Source organism: Ceratotherium simum, chromosome 29, assembly GCF_057802395.1.
Source record: "Ceratotherium simum simum isolate JZ-2026a chromosome 29, ASM5780239v1, whole genome shotgun sequence".
In the NCBI taxonomy this organism is placed as follows: Eukaryota; Metazoa; Chordata; class Mammalia; order Perissodactyla; family Rhinocerotidae; genus Ceratotherium; species Ceratotherium simum.
The window spans coordinates 34,232,589-34,259,063 of NC_141928.1; the positions used below are offsets into that span (position 1 = coordinate 34,232,589).

The following is a 26,475-nucleotide window of genomic DNA, read 5'->3' on the forward strand; positions in this document are numbered from 1 at the left end:
TATTGGACTGAACTATAGCAGCTTTCTGTGTACCTCCACTCGCTTCCTCTTCCAAAGTAAGTTTAGTAGCCATATTAGTCCCCCTAAAGTAATTTGATTGTGTAACTTTCATTTTCAAATTTCCTAAGTAGCTCTTTAGTATTCAAGATGCTTCATTTAAAAAAATAATTAAAAAAAAAAAAGCATACTAAGTGCATAATACAAAAGCCTGGTGCTGGCACACAGCAGACACTAAATGGCTAAAAATTAACGAGCTAGGTTGTCCTGGGAAAATTACTCATATGTTTTAAAATGAAAATGGATCCCTACACAAAAACCAATTTGTTACGTATTAAAAGACATAAATTGGAAAGAAAATATAGGATAATTTTAAAACAATCTCTGCTTAGCTCTTTAGTCCCCCAGCCGTTGTTTACTGCTGAGTTTCTTAGAGCCTCGCCCTATACAAGCACAGTTCAGGAGTCTGCTAACGATTTGCAAGGAATTTGCACCCAGATTTTTGGGTTCCTTCTCCACAGTTCCTTTCTCTCCAGGACTTTGTCCTTCAAGTTCCAGGCACTGCTAACTCCAAACTCTACCTGGGTTTCTCAGCCTGCTGAGACTACAGCTTCCTGCTAGGGTTGTATTCTTTCGCATTCCACTTTGGAAAATGCCTAACGGAAATAGCCGGGATGAATGTGGAGCTCATTTCACGTGCTTCTCTTCTCAGAAGTGATCGCAGTGTCTTAGAGCCTGTCTATACTGATTGTTCTCACTGCCTATCTATTTCGTTCAGTTTTTATAGATGCTTTTGGCAGGTGGGTTATTCTAAAATAAATGGTTATGGCCAGAACTTATGCCTAGTCATGAAAGTCTCTTGTTCGTTGCTCATTTTCTGATTTCTTTTTTTATATCTTTAAACATTCTATCAATAGTTATTTCAAATCGTGTTTCTAACGAAGCCAAGATCTGATGTTTTTGATGGAATAAATCTGTTTATCATTCCTGCTGACTCTCATTCATGGTGGATGCTTCCTTACATGTTTGGTGATCTTTCATTGTGAGATCACGTTTGGTCTATTTTAACATGGGAGAATCCTGGAAGTTTAAGGCGAAGATGTTTTTTCTAAAGACAATTTGTGTTTGTGTCTGTGCAGAGGCAGGGTGTGCTAGAGATGTGGGACATATCTCCAACTCTTCCTCATTTTATTCTTGCCTGATCTATATTATCTCTGATTTCTTAATATGATGTTTTGTATGAAGCACAAACCAAACGCAATATCCAGGTTTGATTTCGACAGAGCAGCCTACTAAAGAATTATTGCCACCCTTGCTCTGGAAATTCTATGAGTGCTAGCACAGCCTAAAGATATATTACTGCCTTTGGCAAACATGCAAAAGCAAACTGCAATATAAAGATGGAGGAAATGCATAATTATCATAGATGAAAGAACATGAAATTTGATAACTATGTTATCGGCTATGTAAATTACGACATGTAAATCATAGTTCTATTTAATTCTATTTATTCTTTGACACTGTAAAAAAGAGCACAATTAAAAAATAAAGGAGATACAAAAAGCAAAAGAACAATGCTCTGCATCTGGTGAAGAGACTTACAGCTAACACGTCTGGTTGTGCACACCCCTTCTCTCACCCTTTTCATATGATACCTCGACAAAAATGTCATACTGTTGGATCATCAACTTACAGCCTCATTTTTTTTCCACATGATCCACTTGATGTTAAGTTAGGTCCCTCCAACCTACATTTTTGAAGTTGAGTTTTAAACCTAAATGAATCACAATGAAAAATCTAAAGTGGATCAAATTCTTAATATTGAGCCTATTCCCAATCTGAAATGTTTACTTTTTTACGACGACAAGTTAAATGGAGTTAGCCTTCCTGAGTGAATAATTTTAACAGCTGACAAGCCTAGGTGAAAGGCTATAAATACCTGAGCAGTAGTTAAAACTGAGATTGAAAATGAGGGAGATTTTTTAAAAATTTCTCTAATAAAAAGCAAATTCAAGAGCAATAACTTTGGAAATAACCTGACAGACCTAACTGATAAGAGCACAGAACCAGCATATTCAGTAGTATATCTTAATGTCAGTCTCTTTTCACTCATTCAACTAATGAAAAGGTATTTTTCTAACCCCTCAATTAATCAGCTATATCTGGTTCACATTCTTCACGGGAAATAACTCTAATAGTTTCTGCTGGATCTCACTAATTTTCATTGCTGTTTATTCCAAAAATACACGTCTAAAACAACAAAAAGAAAAATACCAGGCACTGGAAATATATTTTATAGACCAAAATAATATGGTGGGAAAAATCATTTTCAGGTAAATAAGTCTTTAAACAAAGAATCTTCCCAATTTATTTTTTGTGATATGTTTAATCTTAAAAATCTGAGCTCTTGACAATGCCTTTAAAAACCTGAAACCATTGATACTGGCAATATAGTTTCAGATTTTTTAAAAGTTGAAAATACATTCAGAAAATAAAAGTTCTTTTATGCCCCCTAACGCCATACATTTTAAGAGAGACTACAACTTTTATTGCAAAAGTAATAGTCATAAGGAAAAAATTTTAAGCAGTGAAAGTACAAAAATTTATATATATTCCCAATATTTAAACCCAACCACTATTATTAACATCTTAGTGTTTTTCTTTTTGATCTTTGCTTTTTCCCTATGCATAAACTTATTTGTAATATAGTTTAATCATATTGCACATATAATTTTGATTCCTTTTCCTTGACTTAACCTTAGATCATAAAATAAATTCCACTGTTCGAGGAACTTGGATAAGTTAATGTAGCCACTGATAGTTATCTGTGCTTTACGCTCTACAGTTTAAAGACTGTTTTTAGAGAAAACATATGAAACTAAGAGTCATATACTTGTGATTTCTTTATCATTTGTCCATTGCACAGTTCCGTTAATCAACTAACAAATACCACACAAAAGGTTTACTCTTCAAAGTAATTTTACTTCTCACCTTTTGAGCTGCAAGATGGAGGGCTGTTCTCTGGCTATGGTCAGTTTTATTAACATCTGCTCCTGCCTTCAAGAGTGCATCTGCACAATCCAGTCTGTCAGCCAACACACAATACATAAGTGGTGTTCTTCCAAATTGATCTTCTTTGTCTTTAAGGGAAGAGTTTCCTATGTGTATAAGAAACAGATAGCAACATTTGACAATTATTGTTGTTATTACTAATATAACTAGGAGCTACGTTTACTTAGTGTTTATTACCAAGTACAGTGCTAAATGCATTAAATATATTATCTCATTTTTACTTACACAATGAGGTAGATATTTACCACCCCCATATTATATGAAACTGAGATTCAGAGAAGTTAAGTAACCAGTTTACATTCACACTGAAAGTAGATGGTGGAGCTAGAATTCAAACTGATTGTTGACTCTAAAGGCCATATTCTTAACTATACGTTATGCTGAATTAACATTTTGAGATATGGAGCTGCTGATTTTCCTCCCTCACTCCTTTCTTTTGTCAACAAATACTTAATTAGTACAGACCATACACTAGGCATTGGGGTATGTTTTTATGAGAGATACAAAAATGAATCATGGTTGGCTTCCTATTTTAGACAATATGCATACTACCCTGATCCTCCTGCTAATTACAACTAAAAATCCAGGCAAAATACATGAAAAGTGGAGAAAAGAAGGCAGACTGGATAAGGGCTATGCAACTCAGGGAACAACCTGATGGTAAGTTTTCTGAAAAAAAAAAAAATTTTTTTTGCCTTGTATATAGAGCTAGCCTGGATGCTAAAGTAGCCTGCAACCAGAGACACCAATGGGCACAGACACAAAATTCCCCAAAGAGGCCTGCTCTCTCCAGTCAAAAGACTGGGAAGAGGGTAGCCCTGCAGGAGTTAACCCTTTTGACTACACCTGCTCTACTCCAAGCACACACAACAAAAGAAACTGCACTTCTCTTCCTCACCATTGGGCACTGCAGAGACTGTAGGGGAGGAGCCCTATGAACCATCATGCCCTGAATTAAGCAAAGGATTGCAACATCTTACCCATTCCTAACTAGACAGTGGGGGAGGATTATGGAGAGGAGGAAGCTAGAGAAAGCAATTCTTTAAATTGGTGCATGAAATCATGGACAACTCTGGGCAGTCCATGTGTGAAATTGACCAGAATCAAAATAGCAAAAGGTTTGAGAATTGAACTATGGGTAGAATACTACCCAGGTTCTAAATTGGCCTGGGTAGCACAGAAATGGGGCAGACCAGAGGAGCCCTGCACGAGCTCTGAAAACTAACTTGACATTTGAATCATTGTCCACAAAACTGGAAAAAATGTTCATTCTAAACTTAGATTGTCAGTCTACTAAAATAAGAGATTTAAATAGAATCCAGAGTCTTATAACATAATATACAAAATGTCCAAGAGATAATCCAAAATTACTAGACAAACCAAGAGTCAGTAAAGTATTAAACAAGAAAAGACCATCAACAGGCACAAACACTGTGATAATACAGACATCAGAATTATCTGACAAGGATTTTAAATCAATTATTATAAAAATGCTCTGACAAGTAATTATGAACACTCTCAAAACAAATGGAAAAATACAAAGTCTTAAGTAAAGAAAGAGAAAATATAAAGATGAACCAAATGAAAATTTTAGAATAATAAACACTTAATAAATAAGTAAACAACTGAATAAAATAACCAAAATTAAAACCTCACTGAATAAGCTCAAAAGCAGAATGGAGATGACAAAGGAAAGAATCATGGAACTTGATGACAGACCAATAGAAATCATTCATTCTGAACTGAGAGAAAAGAGAGAAACAAAAAGAATCAACACAGTCTCATGGCTCTGTGGGACAATAACAAAGGATCTACCACTCACATCACCAGAGTCCCAGAAAGAGAGGAAAAAGAATGAAGGGCTGAAAACATATTTGAAGGAATAATGGCTGGAAATGGCCCAAATTTGGTGAAAAACACAAACCTACAGATTTAAGAAGCTGACCAAAGCTCAAGCAGAATAAACCCAAAGAAATCCATGCTGAGTCAATCACAATCAAATTTCTGAAAACTAAAGAAAAAGAAAAAAATCATGAAAGCTGCCAGAGAGAAACAACACATTATCTATTTTATATATATATATATAAAACAATTCAAATGACAGTGTATTTCACATAAGAAACTATGGATGGCAGAAGGTAATGACACATTTTTCAAGTGTTGGGGTTGGGGGGAGGAGAACTGTCAACCTAAAATTCTATATCCAATGCTTGCCTAGGGCTGGGGAGTGTTTGAGGGGACATAGCTAAAAGGAATAGGGTTTCTTTGTGGGGTAATGCAATTATTCTAAAATCAACTGTGGTGATGTTTACACAACTCTCGTGAATACACAAAAACCATTGACTTGTACACTTTAAATTGGTGAATTATATGGTATACATATGGTGAATCTTAACAAAACTGTTACCAAAAGTCCCACTACATATAAATTAAAATGAAACACTAAAAACATTCAGGAAATGCAGAGAAAGATAGGAAAGGGAAAAAAGAGGAATGAAAAACAGAGGGAACAAAGAGTAAACACATAATAAATTGGAAATCTTAAATCCTAACATCAATAGTTACATTAAAGGTAAATGTTATAAACACACCAATAAAAAGACAAAGATGGATTAAAAAAAGAGGACCCAACTATATGCTGTTTATTAAAAACTCACTTGGAATATAATGATATAAGTAGATTAACAGTAAAAGAATGAGCACAAATATACCATATACTTTTGATTGGTAAACGCTAATCAAAAGAAAGCTAGAGTGACTATATTAATATCTGATAAACTAGACTTCAGAGCAAAGACAATTACTGGGGACAAATAGAAACATTACATAATGATAAACAGGTCAGTTCACCAAGAATACATGACAATCCTAAATGTGTATGTACCAAACCACAGAACTTAAAAATACATGTAGCAAAAACTGATAGAATTAAAAGAAACACTTGAAAATTTCACAATTATAGCTGGTAACTTAAACACCCCTCTCTCAATAATTGCTTGAACTACTAGAATAAAAATCAGCAAGGATAGAGAAGAACTGAATACAACCATAAAGCAGCAGGATATAGATGACATTTATTGACTACGTCACCCAATGACAGTCAGATACATAGTCTTTTAAAACAGCCATGGGATATTCACCAAAATAGACCATACATTGAGTCATAATACAAACGTTAATGGATTTACAGAAGTGAAGTCATACACAGTATGTTCTCTGACAATATGTAATTAAACTGGAAATCAGTAACAGAAAGATATTGGAAAATCACTAAATATTTGGGAATTAAACAATACATAAATAATCCATGGTTTAAAGAGAAAATCTCAAGGGAAATTAAAAATCATAATTAAATGAATGAAAATAAAAATACTGTTCTAAGGTTCCTACCCTACACATGAGGGGGACTTAGAAGAAAATATACAGCATTGAATACGTGTATTAGAATAGAAGAATAGTTTCAAATCAATGATCTATACTTTCAACCTTAGGACACTAAAAAAAGAAGAGCAAATTTAACCCAAAACAAGCAGAGGAAGTACATAACAAAGATAAGAGCAGAGATCAATGAAATTAAAATCAGAAAAACACTAGGGAAAAATCAATAAAGCTAAAAGTTGGTTCTTGGAAAATATCAATAAAATTGATAAGTCTCTGATCAGATTGATCATTAAAAACAGAGCAGATAGAAATTTCCAGTATCAGGAATGCAAATGGGGACATCACTACAGAGCCTGCAGACATTAAAAGAAAAATAAAGGGGCCAGCCCCGTGGCTTAGCACTTAAGTGCGCCCGCTCTGCTGCTGGCGGCCTGGGTTCGGATCCCAGGCGCGCACCGACGCACCGCTTCTCCAGCCATGCTGAGCCCGTGTCCCACATACAGCAACTAGAAGGCTGTGCAGCTATGAAATACAACTATCTACGGGGGCTTTGGGGGAAAAATAAATAAATAAATAAAATTATAAAAAAAAGAAGAAGAAAAAGAAGGGAATATTATAAATAATTTTATGCCCATAAATTCACAATTTAAGTTAAATGGCAAAAAATAGACACATAGTTCAACAGAACAGAATCGAGAGTACAGAAATAGACCCATATATATGATCAGTTGATTTTTGACACAAGTGCAAAGGCAAACCAACAGATAATCTCTCAAACAAATGGTGCTGGAAAACTTGGACATCTATATGCAAAACCAAAAACCAAATAAACCAAAAATTTACAACCTATACTTTTCACCATACACAAAAGTCAATCAAAAACTTAAATGTGAAAACCTCTATAACTATATAAAACTTTTAAAGCAAACAAACATGAAAATCTCTGTAACATTGCTTTAGGCAAAGATTTCTTAAATATGATACCAGAGAACAATCCATAAAAAAATTGATAAATTGGATTTCATCCAAATTAAAAACTCTATTTGAAAGACACTAAGAAAATAAAAAGACAAGCCACAAAATGAGAGAAAATATTTGCAAAACACATATCTTTTTTTAATTTTATATATATATATATTTTTTATTATATATATTTTTTATTGCGGTAACACTGGTTTATAACATTGTATAAATTTCAGGTGTACATCATTGTACTTCTATTTCTGCATAGATTACATCATGTTCTCATGTTCACCACCCAAATACTAATTACAATCTATCACCACACGCATGTGCCTTATCATCCCTTTCGCCCTCCTCCCTCCCCTTGTCCCCTCTGGTAACCACCAACCCAATCTCTGTCTCTATGTGTTTGTTTGTTGTTGTTTTTATCTTCTACTTATGAGTGAGATCATACGGTATTTGACCTTCTCTCTCTGACTTATTTCACTTTGCATAATACCCTCAATGTCCATCCATGTTGTCACGAATGGCTGGATTTCATCGTTTCTTATGGCTGAGTAGTATTCCATCGTGCATATACACCACATCTTCTTTATCCATTCGTCCCTTGATGGGCACTTAGGTTGCCTCCAAGTCTTGGCTATTGTGAATAATGCTGCAATGAACACAGGGGTGCATGTATCTTTATGCATTGGTATTTTCATGTTCTTTGGATAAATATCAAGTAGTGGAATAGCTGGATCGTATGGTAGTTTTAATTTGCAAAACACATATCTGAGAAAGCTTTCTATCCAGAAAAAGGAATTCTTACAAGTAAATAGTTAAAAGATAATGAAATTAAAAGGTTTGAATAGACATTTCATCAAATAAGCATATGAAAAGATGCTCAACATCATTAACACACAGGGAAGTGCAAATTCAAACCACAATGTGACGCCATTACACATCTATTAGAATGGCTAAAACAAAACCAAAACCACACCTGACAATAGTAAACGCTGGTGAGGATGCAGAACAACTAGAACTCTCAGACGTCACTGTATAGCCGCTATAGAAAACTGTCGGTTTCTTATAAAGGTAAATATACACTTACTACATGTCCCAATAATCTCTCTCCTAGGTGTGCACTCAGGAGAAATAAAAGCATGAAAGCTTATCTTCACATAAAAACCTGTATTTGGACGTTTATGGAAGCTTCATTCATAATTGCTGAAAACCGGAAACATCTCACTGTCCTTCAACTGGAGAATGATAAAGAAACTGTAGTACATCCATATGGAATACTACTCAGCAACAAAAAGGAATGAACTACTGATTCACTCAACAACATGGAAAAATTTCAAATGCATTATGCTAAGTAAAGAACTCAGTTACAAGGGGTACAAACTGTCTGATTCATTTACATAGCATTCCAGAACAGGGAAAACTATACAGAAAAAAGAAAACAGAGGGTGGTTACCAGGGGCTGGGATGTGGGGAGGGACTGACTATAAAGGGACACAGGGGAATTTTGGGATGTGATAGAATTGTTCTATATCTTGATTGTGGTGGTGATTACATGACTATATATTTGTCATAATTAAATAACTGCATACTAAAAGAGGTGAAACTTACTGATTTACTAATATTATACCTCAATAAACTTTACCTCAAAAAAACAACAAAAGATACCATGGCACCTGCCATGCACTTTAAGTGAAAAAATTTTGCTCCTTTCATCACAGACAGTGACTAGGTATTAATAAACTAGCTGAGGGTAATCATATACGAGTTGAGCATGAGGGAAGCCAGTTACTTTTAAGGTGTTTTGGCATGAACTCTGCTAATGGAAAAGAAAGCTGACCAAATGAAATATTTTCTTTGGGGAAATATAAATGCTAGCTGAAGAAAGAGAAGGTGTCACATTTTTGTCTGAGTTGTTTCGTGCCTGAAACTAAGCTACTGTTTTAGTTCTAAATATTTCAAAATATACTTAAATATATTTAAATTGGGACCCAGAAGTACTTTAGAGCTTCTCAAATAAGGCACTTCGCTAATCCACGTTTCCATGTATCCTGGTAATAGAGCAAGAAAGGTCTCTGCTCTTGAAATTTGAAAGATCCTTACAAATATATTCAGATTGTGTGTAACTCCTAGAGGAGACAGGTGTTCTTTTTCAGATTCTTGGTTTTGAAGATGGAGGCAAGTTTTGCATTTGATTCAACATATCTGACACTAGAAGCCCCTGTGCACAAGTCTTCTCAGTGGTAAAACAGTGCTAGGTATTACTCTCTCAACAAGGGCCACCAATATATAATCCAGAAGATTCCAGAGATTCTATTACTGCATTTATAGATAAGGACTCATTTAAACTCAAACTCATCAACAGAACTAAAACATATTACAGGTAGCCTGTTCCTTTTATCGTTTGAGCCCTTCGAGAGTCAAAGTGATACTTACAGAGAACATGCTGTAACAGGGCTAGTCTCAAGGTGTCTTTCATGATTAAAGGGCATTCTCTACCAGCATCTTATTTGTTAGTGTTAAGCAAAGATAGTAGTACCTAGCAAGATAATGGTAATTCCTATTATAGTTTCCCCCTAGAGTGGGATTCCTCCTTGGAAGCTTTAGTAAGGGACAGGATTTAGGAACTGTGGTCATAAGAACTAACGTTGAGAAATGGAGGCAGTCATCACATATTGGGATAATCCTAACTGATTAGGCTTCTCAGAGCCAAATAAAGTCAGCACCACGGGGTTAACAGGTACCTCTACCTCCTAGAACACAGAACATTAGACCAATTGCTATGCTCTTCCCAAGCGTGCTGTAAAATATGGGGAAACTTCAAGCCTTCTCTTTAATCCCTGACATACTTGTGTTTTTGTGTGACTAGTATTTATACTTCCCGACAGAGAAGATTTAATTGGGTTATGTCACCCCCACCCAATATGTTGTGCCTATAAGCCAAAATTTGTGTATGTGAGGAAATTGAAAGCATGCATCTCCTATTCATGATTCGAAAAAGCTGCATCCAGCCTTACTCGGGTCCTCTTTTGAGTAGCTTTAGGAGGATAGTGGCTTTATGGCTGTTGCTAAGTAGTGAGGGTCTCATCAGGTTCTGGGCTTCCTGGCTTTAAGAGAGCAACTGAGAGAGGTCTGTGTCTTTATCTACCCACCTACTTACTCCCCTCTTTAGTTGCCTCAGTTATAACATTGAGCCAACACCTGTCCATCTACACAACAGCTTATTTTGATGATCAAGTGAAATGACTTATTGTCTGGACGTGTAACTGCAACACGTTGTACAAATGTAGGGCTTATGATGTAAACTAACATTCACTGGATGGCAAGGCACTTAAATTTGCATTGCTATCAGGAACAGCTAATATAGGATGCAGCTGGCTGGTGTGCTGTGTTGTTTTAATTATTCTGGCAACTGTGAAGATAGCCTCTAATCCATGACAAATTGGTGCTTGCTTCACTGGGACTGGCATTCTGCATGTGCTCAGTCCGAACCTAGCTCAGAAAGCTGAGCTGGAACCACGACTGGAAAGCCACTGCTCTACTTCATTCAGTTATTTTAAGGCTAGTTGAAGCAGAAGAGTCTGTACGGTTAATGGACAGTATGTGCAGAAACCAGAGCTCCAACTCTAGCAGGTAGAGAAAATGACTGTCACTTGTAGTGACAGTTGCGCCAGCCTATACAGTAGCTATAGTGCCATACTGTCCAACACAAGTAAATCCAGCATTCTCTACTGCTATCTTATTTGCTTGTTCTAAAACGTTACCTTTGTGTTACATCAAAGATGTATTCATTTGCTTTCACCCACTTCTTACTTCACACCTTTCGTATTGTCACAATCTTGGGAAGGCATGGTGGTCATTTAAAAAAATATTTGCTTATTGTTCTAGAGGCAACATGGGAACAATGGAAAGAATATAGGATTCATAATCAAATGACCTGGTTTGAGTCTCAACTTTGCATTTATTAGCTATGCAACTAAACTGCTTAACTTCCGAGTCTCAGTGTCCTAACATATAAGGTGAGAATAATAATAATAACATGGGACATATTATATTTTGAGGGCACTTGAGATTTTACAAAATATTTTTACATATTATCTCATTATAATTGTTGAGGTATTCTAAAATATCATTTACACTCATTGCTATTTTGAAATTATCATAAGTGTTAGATCTGCCACTGGATCTTGCTATTTGTTAATAAAAAATGATTGCAGGTATATTGCTATATCATAATTTTAAAATACTTTGATAACTATATTTCAATATAGCTGATTTACTTTGGATTCCTATATATTACATTTAAGCTCTTAACAATATATTTCTGAGGAGTCCATAAATGTCACCAGATTGCCAAAAGGGCCTGTAGCACAAAAAAAGTTAAGAAAAATCCAAGCCAGATAACCATTAAGTTCATCAGTCAAGGTTTAGATCTAATCAGTTCTTTCTTTCTTGTCTTGCTCATTCTCTCGGTATTCATACATATGAATGTGCACGTGTATGCAGAAATATCTACCCATACATGGAGGCCCCAGAGTTTAGTAGTTAAAAGCATGGGCTTTGAAATCAGACTTCCAAGCTTCAATCTCAGTTCTGCTATGCATTAGACAAGTTATTTAATCTCACTGTGCATCAGTTTCCTCACCTATGAATTGAGGGTAATAAGAGTACCTAAAACTCTTTGCAGTGTTCTGATATTAAATGAGTTCATGAGTTGCAAAACACTTAATACAGTGCGTGGCACATATAACATAGCTTTATGAATGTTGGCTGATTTTATTACTGTTATTAGTATGGATGCATATACATGTAAGTATATTTATAAACACATATGTAAATAAGAAAGCATTTATAAAACATTTATTGACCCTAACATTTAAGGTCAGAGTTGAGGCAAAGGGAGAAGTAACCTGAAATAAGCCACTACTCTCAACTTATGAGGCTCCTTGCCACACCTAACTACTGTGTTAGGAGACATTATAAACAGAGAGAGAAAATGATTCAGAGAGATTTATACTGGCTCAGAACATGAACAGGGCAACAAAAGTGTAATAGGATCAGAATGGTCACTTTACCACTGCAAACAACCCCAAACACTGTTAGCAGAAATGACAACATCAATCGCTACACACTGTGAATATTTACAAATTATTTTGTTTGGTTTTCACAAAGAAAACAGTATCCTTCTTTGTAGCATTTAGTGCTTTTTCATTTTGAGACATTTCTGAAACTATGTGAGACTGGATTACCTTACTGTAAGTCCAACCTGATATAACAATAACAGTAATAAGGTTCTATTTATTGTCTACTATGTGTCAAGTGCGATGTTATGTGTTTTACAGCCATTGTCTCATTTAACTCTCACACAAGCTGAGTATTATAATCTATAGTTTACAGATGAGGAAACTGAGGCTCAAAAAGATTAAGCGGCTTGGCCAAGGTAATACAGCCAATAAATGACAAAGCCAGAACTCAAAATTCAGGTTTATCTGATTCTAAAATCCACATCCTTTGTACTACACTACATTGTATAGTATTAAAATGAATCTACTAAACTCTATCAACTATGCCTCTGGTATTCAATCAAATTATTTGACTTGGATGTTAAGAGAAAAAGCTACATATCTATAAATGGTAACCATAGCATATAATGATTTTACTATATATGTTTACGTTTTTAGGGCCCAGGACTGAGCCCTAATACATCGGAATCTAGGATGTAATGAGTTATGTTAAAACATTAATCCATTGTATTAGGTTAAACACTAAGAATTGCTGCTAAGATGATGTCTCATTCAGGGAAAGCCTCTTCACTCCTCCTCTAGGACAATGGGTAGCACAGAAAGTGTTCGATTTAATTAGCTGTGTATGTAGAAAGAGATGCTCATCTGTTTCCATGGAGTCAAACACATCACTGACATACTTCTCCATGGAAACAGAGAAAGGAAAACAGAAAATGCTAAAATGAATGAATTCACTGAGCAGTTGGTGGGCAAAGATTGAAGAAAAAAAATAATTCATTTGTAGTACTATGTTACTAGTTTAGAAAAGAGAAGTAGCGTATATTTAGAGATCATCACACATATGCTATACAAAAGAATGTACAAGATACATTGAAATTTAAGATGAAACAGTATTATTTTAGTAGGAATATACAAATGTTGGAAAATACTACAGAACAAAGGTATTATTGTCTTTGTGCAGAAGACAAAAATGGCAGAATTCTTAAAAGATGAGCAGTGTTACAGCTCAGTCAGTAATGAGTAAGGGGTTCCTTAAACAAGATGATAGAAAACATAAGGAACCAATTTATAAATAAATTGATCAGCTCTATACTGGTTTCACATCATGGTTGCTTTTTTGCTTTTAAGGATTTTTTTCTTTGGGGATATAAAATTATAGGAATATTTCAAGTTTTATTATGTAACACATTAGTTAATTTGTATGAGCCTGTATAAGTGTTTTTAATTTACAATATACTGCATGTTTTGTTTCCTTTGAAGGTTACATTTTTCAGTAAAATAATAAAGAATTCATTTATAAGGTACGTTTTCTTGAGGTATTCTGCCTTTAAAAAGAATTTTTCCAATGGAATTTAGTCCTAACTTGCCTCCCAATTCAATTAAACTCAATTCACATTTAATCCCGGCCCTGAAAATGATTATTGACTTCTTGGGAGGAAAGATATTTAAAAGAATGATTATAATGTTTACTCATTCCTTCAACAAATATTGCTCATGTGCCTACCATGTGTCAGTACTATGCTGGATTTTGTGGATATAGTGATGAATTAAACAGACCTAGTCTACACTCATAGAGGCTACTAGCTTATAGAGGAGAGAGACATTAAAACAGTCATACGTATAAACATACAGTTACAATCCGAGACAAGTTCTACAAAGGAAAACTGCAGAATTCCCAGAGAGAACACAAAGAATAAATTTCACTGAGATTGGATGGTTAGAGCAGGCCTCTTTGAAGAAGCGACCTTAATGCTGAGATCTGAAGGATGATTAAGAGTCAGTCAGACAGAGAATGGGGAGAGTAGTATTTCAGACAGAAGCCCTGAGATGCAAAAGGGCTTGGCAGGTTTGAGAACCTGAAAGAAAGCAAGTTTTTCTAGTAAGAGAGTGATGAAAGGTGAGGTTGGAGAGGGAAAGAGGTACAGGTACACTTTTATATTTTATTCCAAGCACAATGGGAAGCAATTACAGAGTTTTGAGCAGGAAAATGACATAACTGAATACACAATTTTCAGTAGAAGTAAACAGGAACATTTAGCAGAAAAAGTCCAAAAAAGGCAAAACTAATCTATAGTGTTTAAGATATACATCTAGGTGGTAAAAATACTATATAAGTATTACCATAAAAGTCAAGACAGCAAATTACTCCAAGGGGGAGGGAAGGATGCATTAGGGGCTCCTAGGGGAACAATGTTCTGTTCCTTGACCTAGCGATGGTTACATGGATGTTTGCTTTAGATTTATTTGTTAAACTGCACATACAAGTTGTATGTACTTCTCTATACGTACATTTCAAAATAAGATAGTATGTTTTGTTTTCTTTTAATAAAACATAGATTGAGGTAAAGAAGTGGGGAAATGGGTGCAGATGGCTCCAGAAGCTTGGTTTTGGTGACAGAGAGTGATAATTGCCCCAATATCCACTCTTCATTCTTCTCTTTAGGAACCGAGCAGCCTGAGTTTTAGCTGGTCATGACACCATCCAAGGAGAGACTTTTTTTTTAGCCTCTTTTGTCCTAGGTATGGCTCGGTGACTAGGTCCAGCTCACCTCCTGAATGACGAATTGCTTTCCTGCACTCTCTCTTTCTCCCTTCCTGCTGGCTGGGCTATGACTGCAATGAAAGTACCCGCCTTTGACGCAGAGGTGGAAGCCACATGCTGAGAAGGGCAAAGCCAAGCCCTCGCTGCATCCCTGGAGGATTTTGTGAAGCAGAGATGTCTATCCACCCTAGACTGCCCGCTTCCCTTTGTACCATTGTGAGAATGAAATACACTTCTATCTTACTGAAGTCGCTGTTACAGCAGTTTAGCCTGTGCACTGACACAGTTATGAAGGAAAGTTAAGAGACAGGGCAATACCTAGATGGGGATGAAGGAAAAGGGAAGGGATTTTTAAATAATGGAGATAATAGAGCATGTTTAACTGTTAATGGGAAGAATACAGAATAGAAGAAAAGACTGAAGATGTAGTAATCAGAGGTAAAAAAAAAATGGAGCAAGGTCCCTAAGAATTTAAAAAGGGACGGACACAGAGCATGTGTGGAAGAACTGACCTCTAACAAAAAGGGATATTTGCTCTGGTTTAGCAGGAAGAGAGAAGAAGATGGGTGCAGATGTTGGGTGATCTGTAGATGTCATGCTGAAAAATGAGCTAGTTCCTGTTTAATGTCTTCATTTTCTGTAGGAAGCTAAAGCGTTAGCTGAGAAGGGAGGGAGGGAGAATGGGCAGTCAGAGGTTTCGGTAGAGTGAGACGGTATGAAACACTCATATGGAGAAATGTGGTATGATGAGCAGAAAGTGCTGAGTGCCTATTTGAAGTGGGTAATCATGAATTAGGGTGTTACCAATCTTCCAGCCAGGTGAAATTGTTCAGGGCTTGGCAGAGGTAGATGGATCAGGTTCATCCAGAGTTGGATTGAGACAGCCAGGTACAATAGGTGAGGAGAAAAGGGGATTTTTCCAAGAGAAAGATTTTAATAATAGACCGTGGAATCAGAGCTGAATAGGGAGGAAAGTAAAGACAGAAGGAGACTGATGGTCAAAACTGGAGAAGAGAATGGGTTGGAGGTCTCAGTGAGGTTGAAAAACTATTGTTCTCATTAGTAGGTGAGCTGCAAGTAAAAGAGTTTTAGTTGAATGGTGGAATATTTGAATGAGTGCTTCAGAGGTGCTGGAAGATGTCAAGTTCCAGGGAGTAACTGAATGCAGGTAGCTGAGGTGAAGCTGAGGTGTTAAGTAATAATGTCTCTGCTAGACAAGGGAAATCTTCAAAGAGTGTGTGGCAAAAGAATTTTGTCTTTGGACACGAGTAGGAGTTTGTTTAGTAGAGAAGGGGTAAGCAGTAGAAGATAGAAAAGAGGAGAGGGAAGAGATATATAGAGAAAAGTAAGACAAAATTCTTGGCATATAGGGGAATAGAAAGCCTAGCCAGAAGTTAGGGTGCATGGGCAGAAGTTCCCAGAGAAACTGTAAATGTAGGGTGAAAATAAATTCTGAAAGAACAATTATTGAAGTTCAAGTAGGGTGGACTTTATTTTGCAGCCCAAGTCATCAATCATGATGTCACTAGATACTAGTATATATAAATATTATAAATAATGTGAATTTTTATTTTATTTATTTTCTTAAGGATTAATGACTTGCAAATATGTGGCTTTGTGGTTTTTACAATTCTGGAAAATTCTTACCCATTTTGTCCTTGAATACTGCCTCTCCTCTATTCACTTTATTCTCTCCTTCTAGAACTTCTATATCAGACCTCTTTCTCCATATATAAGTCATAGGGAGAACATTAAATCACTTTCAAACAATTGAATCAATGATAGGGAGAACACTGCATTAATTTTAAATCATTAAAATTTAAATTATTTGTAAACTTTAGTAATTTGGGTATATATTAAATGTTAAAGATCATTATCTACTATCTCATTCTAGATCTCTGTTATTACAAAGATGAAGTAATTCTCTTAGCACTTTAGAGTATACAACCAGATTCAATGCCAAATACACAGACATTTCTCAGATACTTTTCACCTGATCCTAATCCATATTTTTAAGTTTCAGGACTTAATTTCTTTTTTGTGCAAGTCTTGGAACAAAACGTAAATAAGAATATATTTCCATTAAAATGTCTAAGTATATTGCAAATTAAAACTAAGATTAACAAACTTCCTTAGGACAAAGAGTTATCTTTAAAGTTTCTATAATGAAGGGGACTGCTTACCTATGATGAGCCTGTGAAGAGCACCCTTATCTCCATTAATAGCGGCAGCATGAACTTGGGACGCTAACGAGGAACCAGTAACGAGCAAGTTCTCTGACCTGTTCATACTCTTCTCAACAACTGGAGCAACCTGAAACAGTGATTTAAACCGTGAGCAGATGCAGGAAACATTTCTTTTTTTTTGTGAGGAAGATCAGCCCTGAGCTAACATCTGTGATAATCCTCCTCTTTTTGCTGAGGAAGACCCGCTCTGAGCTAACATCTGTTGCCAATCCTCCTTCCCCCCGCCCAAAGCCCCAGTAGATAGTTGTATGTCATAGTTGCACATCCTTCTAGTTGCTGTATGTGGGATGCGGCCTCAGCATGGCTGGAGAAGTGGCGTGTAGGTGCACGCCCAGGATCCGAACCTGGGCCGCCAGTAGCGGAGCGCGCGCACCCAATCGCTAAGCCACGGCGCCGGCCCAGGAAACATTTCTAAAACCTGCCTCATCAGCTCTACGTGGGTATACTATAAATATGGTCTACTAGAAATATTTGACTAGGATTAAAAACATCTACAGTCCTAGTTCTAGAATTGCCATAATATGGCAAACTTGGTGACCCCTTGTATAAGCAGCTTATCCGTAAAATAAGAGGGTTAGGTGCTTCTAAGACCCTTCTCAGGGGCTATCTGAGGAAAAAAGAGAGCTCAGTATTTAATATTTGGCACAGGGCTCAAAAGCCACAGTGAGGGCTGGCCTGGTGGCGCAAGCAGTTAGGTGCACACACTCCGCTGCGGCGGCCCGGGGTTCGCCGGTTCGGATCCCAGGCGTGCACCAACGCACTGCTTGGCAAGCCATGCTGTGGCCGCGTCCCATAAAGTGGAGGAAGATGGGCACGGATGTTAGCCCAGGGCCAGTCTTCCTCAGCAAAAAAAAGAGGAGGATTGGCAGATGTTAGCACAGGGCTGATCTCCTCACAAAAAAAAAAAAAAAAAAAGCCACAGTGATTTCTGATACAGGTAATTTGATCCTACATAATACTAAACATTAGAACTAGGAATAAAAGTAATGACCAAGTCACAAAATGAGTATGATTTGAACTTAATTGTCAGGTCATAATTAACTAGATTTAAGCACTAAATTAAAAGATACCTACTTCTTCCTCTCATGCCCACAAAAGGAGTTTTTATTTGTTTTCTCCTTACAGTCACCAGGAAAATACACCTAGCTTGAGCTCTTGACCTTAGGATCTTACTGAGAAAACCCACATCAGTAGGATCAGCCATATTTCATTAAGAAAAATTTTGTTCTGACTGGTACTCTGATATGGTTTGCTAGAACCTTCTAGAAATGCATTACCTGCATAGGGAAATAGTGAGTTCCCTATTATAAGAGTGTTTAAGCAGAGGCTGGATTATGTCAGAAGTGTAGCAGGAAGAATTCAACCATGTGATGGCAAGGAAAGAGGGGTAGTTGTATGAATGACCTCAAATTTCCTTCCTAAACCTAACATGCTGCATCCAAGTTCCAAAATTGAATGCCTATCAGGACCAGGGAGGTAACAAGTGTAACAAACACAGGGAGTCACGGGAATCACTGCAAATTGCAGCATACATACCTATCTGGAGGGAGCAGCTGTTAATCAGCTACAGTTAAGAGCTGCCAAATGGTTAGGCAAGCCCTCTTCCAATTTCACCAAAAAGTGTCACTCTGATCTCGATGACTCCCAAGGATCTGGGAGTTTTGTAAGATAAATTTATCACTACTGATGAGCTAATACTTTTGTTGTCATTGACAAGGATTATTGGTTCAAGTTCTGCCTTAGAGTGAAAGTATTTTCTTAATTTTGGTAAAGGTCAACTCTTCATGTCTTTATTTTGCTGACAATTTGAGTTAACATGCTGGCAGAAAATATGAGCATTGTGAGGCACTTCTGTCATGTCTGAGCATGTCTGTCATGTCAGAAAAACCACCGTCATATGCAGGATTATATTAAAGTGACAAAAGAAGCTACAAAACTGGGGTGGAAGTGGAAACACAGTAGAGGAATAATTGCACTTGGGCTCTAGGCCAGGTTCTGTTAATAACAAGCAGCATGTCCTTAGGCTACCTCAGCTCTCTGATTTTCTGTAAAATGTGAAAAATGAAAAAGGTCAACTATGTTGATTCATTCAACAAGTTGAGTACCAATTATGTGCTAGGCATTGTTCTGAACTCTAATACTTGTCATTTTAGATTCTGTGATCAGAGTTTTAGGCACATCAGAATCACAAAAAAACTCTTCATACCCTTTGAAAAACACTCTCAAAATTATATCTCAGTTACATATATTTCTATATACTTCATCTCATAATTTTTAGCATTCTTAGCATAATTCTTGGTAACAGGTACATAGTTGGTGTTCAGTAAATGTTTGTTGAATGAAAAGTCATAGACTGAGTGCCAAGTCCAGAGGGTGAGCAGAATCAAAGTTTAATTTCTTGGAGTAACTAGTTCACACTCTTGAGTCTCTGCTCTTTTTTAATTCTCCGTTTCTGTCTCTTTTGTCAGCGAGGTAGATGGGTGGTATAGAGACACAGACATTGGAGTAGGAGACAGGAGACCTAACTAAAAGTCTTGGCTCTGCCACTATCTGATTTTGTCACCCAGGGAAAGTGATTCTCTAGGGCCTTTTTTTAGCTCAAATGTAATTTTTTTAGCGCTAATATTATTTGTAAATAATTTTTATAGACGAAAATCAAAACCACTTTGTTAATTATAAAGTGCGATAAAACGCACAGGTATCATCAACATTAATTATAAAACAAGCCAGTGCAATAAATGCTCTAATAATTATAACTGTACAAACTAGTGGTGCTATAGTTACAAGCAAAGGAAGAGTAATTCCGATTAGGATCAAAGGGTTAGTTGTTTGCTAAGTTCTCAGAGATGGTGACATTTGAGATGACATTCCAGATAGAGAGGAGTTAAGGCCATTCCAGGCAGCAGGAAAGCTGGAGCAAAGGCAAGGAGTAGGGAGAACCACAAAAAAGCGGAATGCCTCCCGCGTACTTAGCAGTGATTGTGTGGCTACCATTTGGGGCACGTGGATTTGGCTGAGTGTTTGTAGATGAGGCTGGAGAGTTAACTCGGGCCAGGTTAAGATCTTCAACTCTTGGCTAACGAATTTCGGAATTATCCTATAGGAGCCATCCATGCATCAGTACAACCACTCTCGCACTGAGCTTTTCAGTTTACGACGTGCTTTCCCATCGTCTCCCACATCTACTCCTTACAATGAGCCCACAGACACAAGCAGGGATAAGTCATTGACTCATTCGACTGAGGCCCTGAGAGGCGGCTCCAACTTTATAATGCAGGAACTAGCGCAGAAGGAAGAGGCAGCAGGCGAGGAGGCCACTGATGGAGGTCAGGCCACAGCCCAGGCCAGGAGGGCCGTGAGTCTGAGGCTGGGGCCAAGGCAGTGCAGATAGATCAGAGCCACCCCAGCCAGGCCCCCTCCTACTCACCCTCGCCTCCTCCAGGACTCACGTCCCGGGGGCGGCTCCAGGAGGCACGACCCCCACTGGGCCGCCCCTCCCGGCAGGCCAGGACACTACATCCGACTGGGACAAACCCAACGGAGCCGAAACTAGTGGAGCCCCTCCGAAGGCCGCCCGCGCCTCTCTACCGCACAGCCTTCTGGGAATTGTAGTTCCCCTCCTCTGAAACACTGAGGTACACCCGCCCTCCGCCCTTTCGATCCCGCAGGGCCCCGCGCGCAGAGGACTCGGTGGACCTAGGCCGAGAGCCTGATGGGAAAGGAGTTCTGGATGCCCGATGATGTGCTCGGCGAAAGTGGTGCAGGACTACATTTCCCGCTGTGCTCCGAGGTGGGCAGGACCCGGAAGTGAGGGTTGCGAGGCCTCTCTGGAAGTTGTCCTGGGTGTTCGCCGCTGGAGCTCCGGGTCGAGAGGACGAGGTGCCGCTGCTGGGAGGATCCTCCGCTGCCGCCGGCTCCCGGAGCCCAGCCCTTTCCTAACCCAGCCCAGCCCAGTCCCAGCCGCCAACGCCTGTCCCTGCCGCGGACCCCAGCGTTACCATGCATCCTGCCGTCTTCCTATCCTTACCCGACCTCAGATGTTCCCTGCTGCTCCTGGTAAGTGAGTGAAGGAATGACAGACCCTTCGACACACGCACGGACGGCCTCCCGCCCTCGCCGAGGTGGAACACAGCTGACCCTACCCCTGCTTTCTTATCTTTTCCTCCAGTGGCGAGGAGTGCACCCTCTCCCGCTGCCTTCACTCCCGGCCTCCGTCTGTGCCCTTCCCAGGGCCGAGGCCCCACGGTCGGAGGTTGGGACCTGCAAACGGGAGAACTAGCCCTGGGGGAAGGCTGCGTGGGAGGGTCTCGGCGAGGAGCTTCCCCTTCCCCCGGAGTACGGAGGTGGCTTCAGTCTCGAGGGCTCATGGACCTGGGGGTGGCCTGAATCGAAAAAGACGGGGGATAGACTTGTTACCTCCCGCCGCCTCCTTCTGGGAAGCGTGTGAGGCCGACAGGTGCTGGGGTCGTGTGAAGCACTCCAGAGCCCTGAAACGGTGCCCGGGCTGCCAGAGCCCTGTGTTGTGGCTTGATGCGATTGGTTGGGAACCCGGAACTGGAGACTGGTTTGGTGTCCACTGGGGGAATAAAGGTTTGAAGGGTGGAGGCGGTGATTACCTGAAAGCCTCAGCTCAAGGCCTCCTTCAAATGTTATGACCCCCTGACCCTCGAAATTTAGGCAGAATTGTTTTTCAGTGTTCCTAATTTGAGAATAAGCAGGTTTTCTGCATACATATGCGCCCATTCCTTAACTCCTCACCTGCTCGGCTCTGTCCTATCTTGTAAAGGAATCTTTCCTCAGTCCCTCTTCCTCCCAAGTACATCTTGAGTTTGCAACCTAAGTAATCCAGGCTGCAGATCAAATTGAGACAAAAGTGAAGGACTAGCTCCGTATGGCAAAATGACCAACCTTTAATTGAGCTGTTATTGTAATACAATATTTGAAAATACTTTAATTGTAATAGATTTTTTAAAAGCCAATTTAAGATGAACATTAACTCAAAATCACTTTCTTTACAACTTAAACTTAAGTGACTCACAGGAAGTCATACAGCTGGTTACTGGCAGACCTGGGACTTGAGGCAGGTCTCTTGACTTGCAGTGTTTATTCCACCACGTCACGTTAAATTTTTAATATTTGTGTTTGAAATAGTTTTTCTTTCTTCCTCTCCCTCTTCCCTTCTCTCCTCTCTCTTTGTGATTTGCAAGTCATATTCAAAAACCATATACAGTACTTGGACTTTTTCAGAGGAAAAGCACCAGAAAAAACTAAAGGGGATGTCGAAGTACTTTTGAGAACTAAAAGTTGTATATAAACATGGTAATATTAAATGTTAAACTGTCTTATTGCCACCTCTACAGCAATCAGTGACTTCTGTGTAGAGGAAAATATTTTGTATAGAGCTGTTTCTTGGTGATTTCATTACATGCTGTAGTTCTCTTTCCTTTCTAAGAAGTACTGGAATAATGCTCTTTGTTGTTAAAGACCACTCTCTTTAAGGATACTAGATACTCATCTTTTCCTTACCCATAAAATAGCCTAAGTTGTGAGTTGTCCGCCAGAAATTACTTTTAGGTTACCAAAAAATACAAAGGCCAAAAGTCTTAAGACGTTGGAAAGAAAAGTTGAAATACTAAATAGGAAGACTGCATCAGATGCACTTTCCTGGAATGGTATGTTTGGTTGTAGACCTAAGTTTCAGAAGGAGAAAGAATTTCTTTTGAAATAATGCATGCTTTTTTTAATAGAAAGCCTACAAATCTTGTTAAGAATAAAAAAAGGAATTTTTTTCTAATAATTCTAAAATTTAGTTAACGTTTTGTATATTTATCTCTCTCAGTAAATATAGAGGAGTAGAAACATAGCAGACCTTTTAGAGAATACCTGTAAAGATTAATGGGCTGGAAAATAAAGCCCAAGAAAAGGTTTAATAAACCAGAATTACAAGTCAAGCTAGTTTCAATTTGAACACAGTGTTTATCAAAGTAGTTTTAATAATCATATACTAGTTAGCAAATATTTATAAAACGTCTGTCTAATCACAATTTGAGTTACTTATCTAACTGATAATTCTGTCTTAGTGATGGAACCTGCTTACTCAGTATCCTACCTGTCTAAAAATACATCCTTTATCTTCCCCGATGTACTTTCTTCCTCCTGCCTCCAGCTTCCCCTCTCAGACTTCAGGTTTATTCTCTCCCACCTACAGCATTGAATAGCCAAGTTCCCACCTAGCTGAGGTCATCATTTTTTTCCTTAAACAGCCTGCTCTAAAAAGCCATATATTCTCTTACTACAGTAATTTTTTTCAGGCAAACTATACCTCAGCCCTATAGAGCTAGATCTGTTCAGACTTAGTGGTGTTCGTTAGGATAATAGCTGAAACATATAATCCTAAACTTCTGTTGGTAGGTATCTTTCTTTTCTCTGATCTCAAAAGCATTTTGGAACATGTCCCGTTATGCCTAAAAAGCCTTTCTGGGATGGGTAAACACAAAAGCTGAATGTGATAACTTTTTTCCTGGGTTTTCATATGTATTTATTTAAAGTGAAGGTCTTAGAGACGAATTCTTTTATTTCAGGCTTGCTTTAGGAAACACTCCCATTGCCTTTAGATTATTTTTAAACTCCGCTGAATTTGCAACTTGTCTTGGACAAAGTGAGGTAGTCTAGATGCACTGATTTTGGATAAATCAGAAGAGAAATTTGAGTCACCTGGCAAATGCAATGAGGCCTTAATCCTCGTGATACCGTTCATATCCCTCACTATATATATTGTTTCTGTTATGGTTTGGGTTGATCCATTAGATGTGTGATTATGGCTTTAGTTCTGAACTTTATATACTGTGCCCCCATAACTGTTTATCATATTTTGTGGATGATTTGAATGTTGGAGACAGCAATGTTTTTCTGGTAAAGCCCCATGTATATAATATCTGGCTTGGGAAATTGCTTCCCAGTTGTGTGTGTTTTTAAGGACAGTCACTTGAATCAGAGAAAATCACCTGGCCAGATGTATCCTGGCATCATCTCTTTATTTCGCCATGTGACAGTCATTACCTGGCAGCTCATGGGATAAGTTCATTTATCACTCTAATCAAAGAATCAGTTACTCATTAATTAGCCTTTTTCTGCTTATCTTTCTGAGATGGGTTTATTCAGGATTGAAAGTGATCATTTTCCCCTTAAATTAATTATTTCTTAGCAGTTGTTCTTCCTGCACTGGTTGTATACAAGGGCTTTGAAAGGGTGAGATAGGAGAAATAAGACTAAATTGGAATGAAATTGTCTGATATAATCCTAAGTAACTTTTTCTGTGGTTCAGAGATTTGTAACACTCCATTCCAGCTGCTTTACTGAAGATGTTTCTTGTGAATCTCTTGGTGATTATGTTTATAGGTCATAAGTTGTTACTGGCCCTAATTTCCTTGTGCCTGGACATTAAGGCTTTGCCATTGTTGCTCCTGGTTCGTTCAATTTGTATAGGAAGCCAAGAAAAGTTTGCTTAGGTTAGGAAGCTTAAGTAAATCAGAGAGCTAAGTAAACATTTATTTAATTACAATCTTTATAAGCACCTTAAAAATAAGTACAGTAGAATTCAGAGATGTCAGTTTTAGCCATTAATGCCAATAGTAAATACAGATTGCACTCTTCAAGAATAGTACTTTTGAAGACGTAGTTCCATTCATAACTAGGTGAATTATTATCCTATTGATATGACTTGCTCCAGATCAGTGGTTTATAAAACCTCGTTGCTCATTAGAATCAACTGGGGCAGTTTTAGTAAAATGATGGCTGGGCATACCACACTAGTTATATCTGGGATCTGAACATTGGTTTAAAAAAATTCCCAGGTGATTTGTTTTTTCTTTAGTATGTCTCTCTAAGAGATAAAAATTAAAGAACAAAATAAAAATCAGAATACCATTATCACATCTAGAAAAATTAACAGAAATTCCTTTATATCATCAAATAATCTAGTTGATGTTCAGATTTTCCTGTTTGAAAAAAAGTTTTCTTTAAACAAATTGAATGTTCAAAGCTGGAGCTGTATAAGGTCCATACATCCCAATCGGTTCATATGTCTCATATAAAACTTTAAATCTGTAGGTTCTCTCTCTATCTCTTCATTCTTTTTTTTGTAATTTATTGTTGAGGAAACTGGGTCTTCTGTCTTGTAGAATTTCCCACGTTCTGGATATCGCTGATTGTATCCTGGTGGTGTGGTTTTGTGTTTCTCTGTTCCTGTGTTTCCTGTAAATTTGTAATTAAATTTATGTGGTCTTAACCACCAGCTCCATGTATAGTTAGGATCATTTGTTTCATTTAGCTTTCAAATTTTAGTTTTTAAATTCATCTTCTAGTTTATAGTTATGCAAAATTTACTACTTCCAAAGCCAATCTATGAAGCAGACTATATTTGGATAAGTCCAGCGTCTATCCCTGTCTCTTCTACTCTCTTATCTTCCTCCAAATGTAAGAAACTTTTTTTAATATTTTCAGTTTTTAATCGTTTATTAAAAAAATGTGAGCAATTACTTGTATTTATGTATGTGTATATTTGTTTCTCCTTCCTCTTTGATAAACTGTAGCTTATTATTTATACTTTTCTCTGCCTTTTTTTTTTTTTTTAACTTAAAAGTATATCCTAAAGATCAGGATAGAAATATTCCTTATTTCTTTTAAACTGCTTATTGCTCCACTGGGCAGATGTACCCATCCACTATTGTTTGTGTTCTTTTGCTGTAACAAATAGTTCTGCAAAATTAGCTTATGCATACATATTTTTGCTAGTGTATCTTTGAGATACATTCCTGTAATTGAAGTTGCAAAGGCAAAGGGTAGATGTATTTGTAACTTTGTTGATTTTGCTAGATAGTGCGAAATTCCTCTCCACAGGAGTTGGCCCTTTTGAGTTCTCACCGACAGTGTAGCCAAGTTTCCCTGTATGCTTGCTAACAAGATACGATGTCAGATGGTTGGGTATTTGTCAACCTGATAGGTGAAAAATGGTATCTCAGTGCATTTT

The 26,475-nt window shown here is 37.8% G+C and overlaps 2 protein-coding genes across 5 annotated transcripts in view; one reads left to right on the forward strand and one right to left on the reverse strand.

Moving 5' to 3' along the window:
• The window catches only part of INVS (inversin), a 153,355-nt gene extending 131,417 nt beyond the window's left edge, over window positions 1-21,938 (reverse strand). For 3 of the 4 annotated variants that reach the window (XM_087419402.1, XM_087419404.1, XM_087419400.1), the window contains exons 1-3: window positions 20,875-21,199; window positions 17,385-17,514; window positions 2,989-3,155 (exon numbers count right to left, since the gene is read on the reverse strand). In XM_087419402.1, coding sequence (XP_087275528.1) covers window positions 2,989-3,155; window positions 17,385-17,490 — 273 coding nt within the window. In that variant the 5' untranslated portion in view covers window positions 17,491-17,514; window positions 20,875-21,199. Of the gene's footprint in view, window positions 1-2,988; window positions 3,156-17,384; window positions 17,515-20,874; window positions 21,200-21,863 lie in introns of those variants that run through there. The other variant, XM_087419401.1, reaches the window with a different exon arrangement.
• ERP44 (endoplasmic reticulum protein 44) overlaps window positions 21,304-26,475 on the forward strand; it is an 83,438-nt gene continuing 78,266 nt past the window's right edge. Inside the window, exon 1 of the mRNA XM_004423256.3 lies at window positions 21,304-21,503. Coding sequence (XP_004423313.1) covers window positions 21,447-21,503 — 57 coding nt within the window. The 5' untranslated portion in view covers window positions 21,304-21,446. The remainder of the gene's footprint in view (window positions 21,504-26,475) is intronic.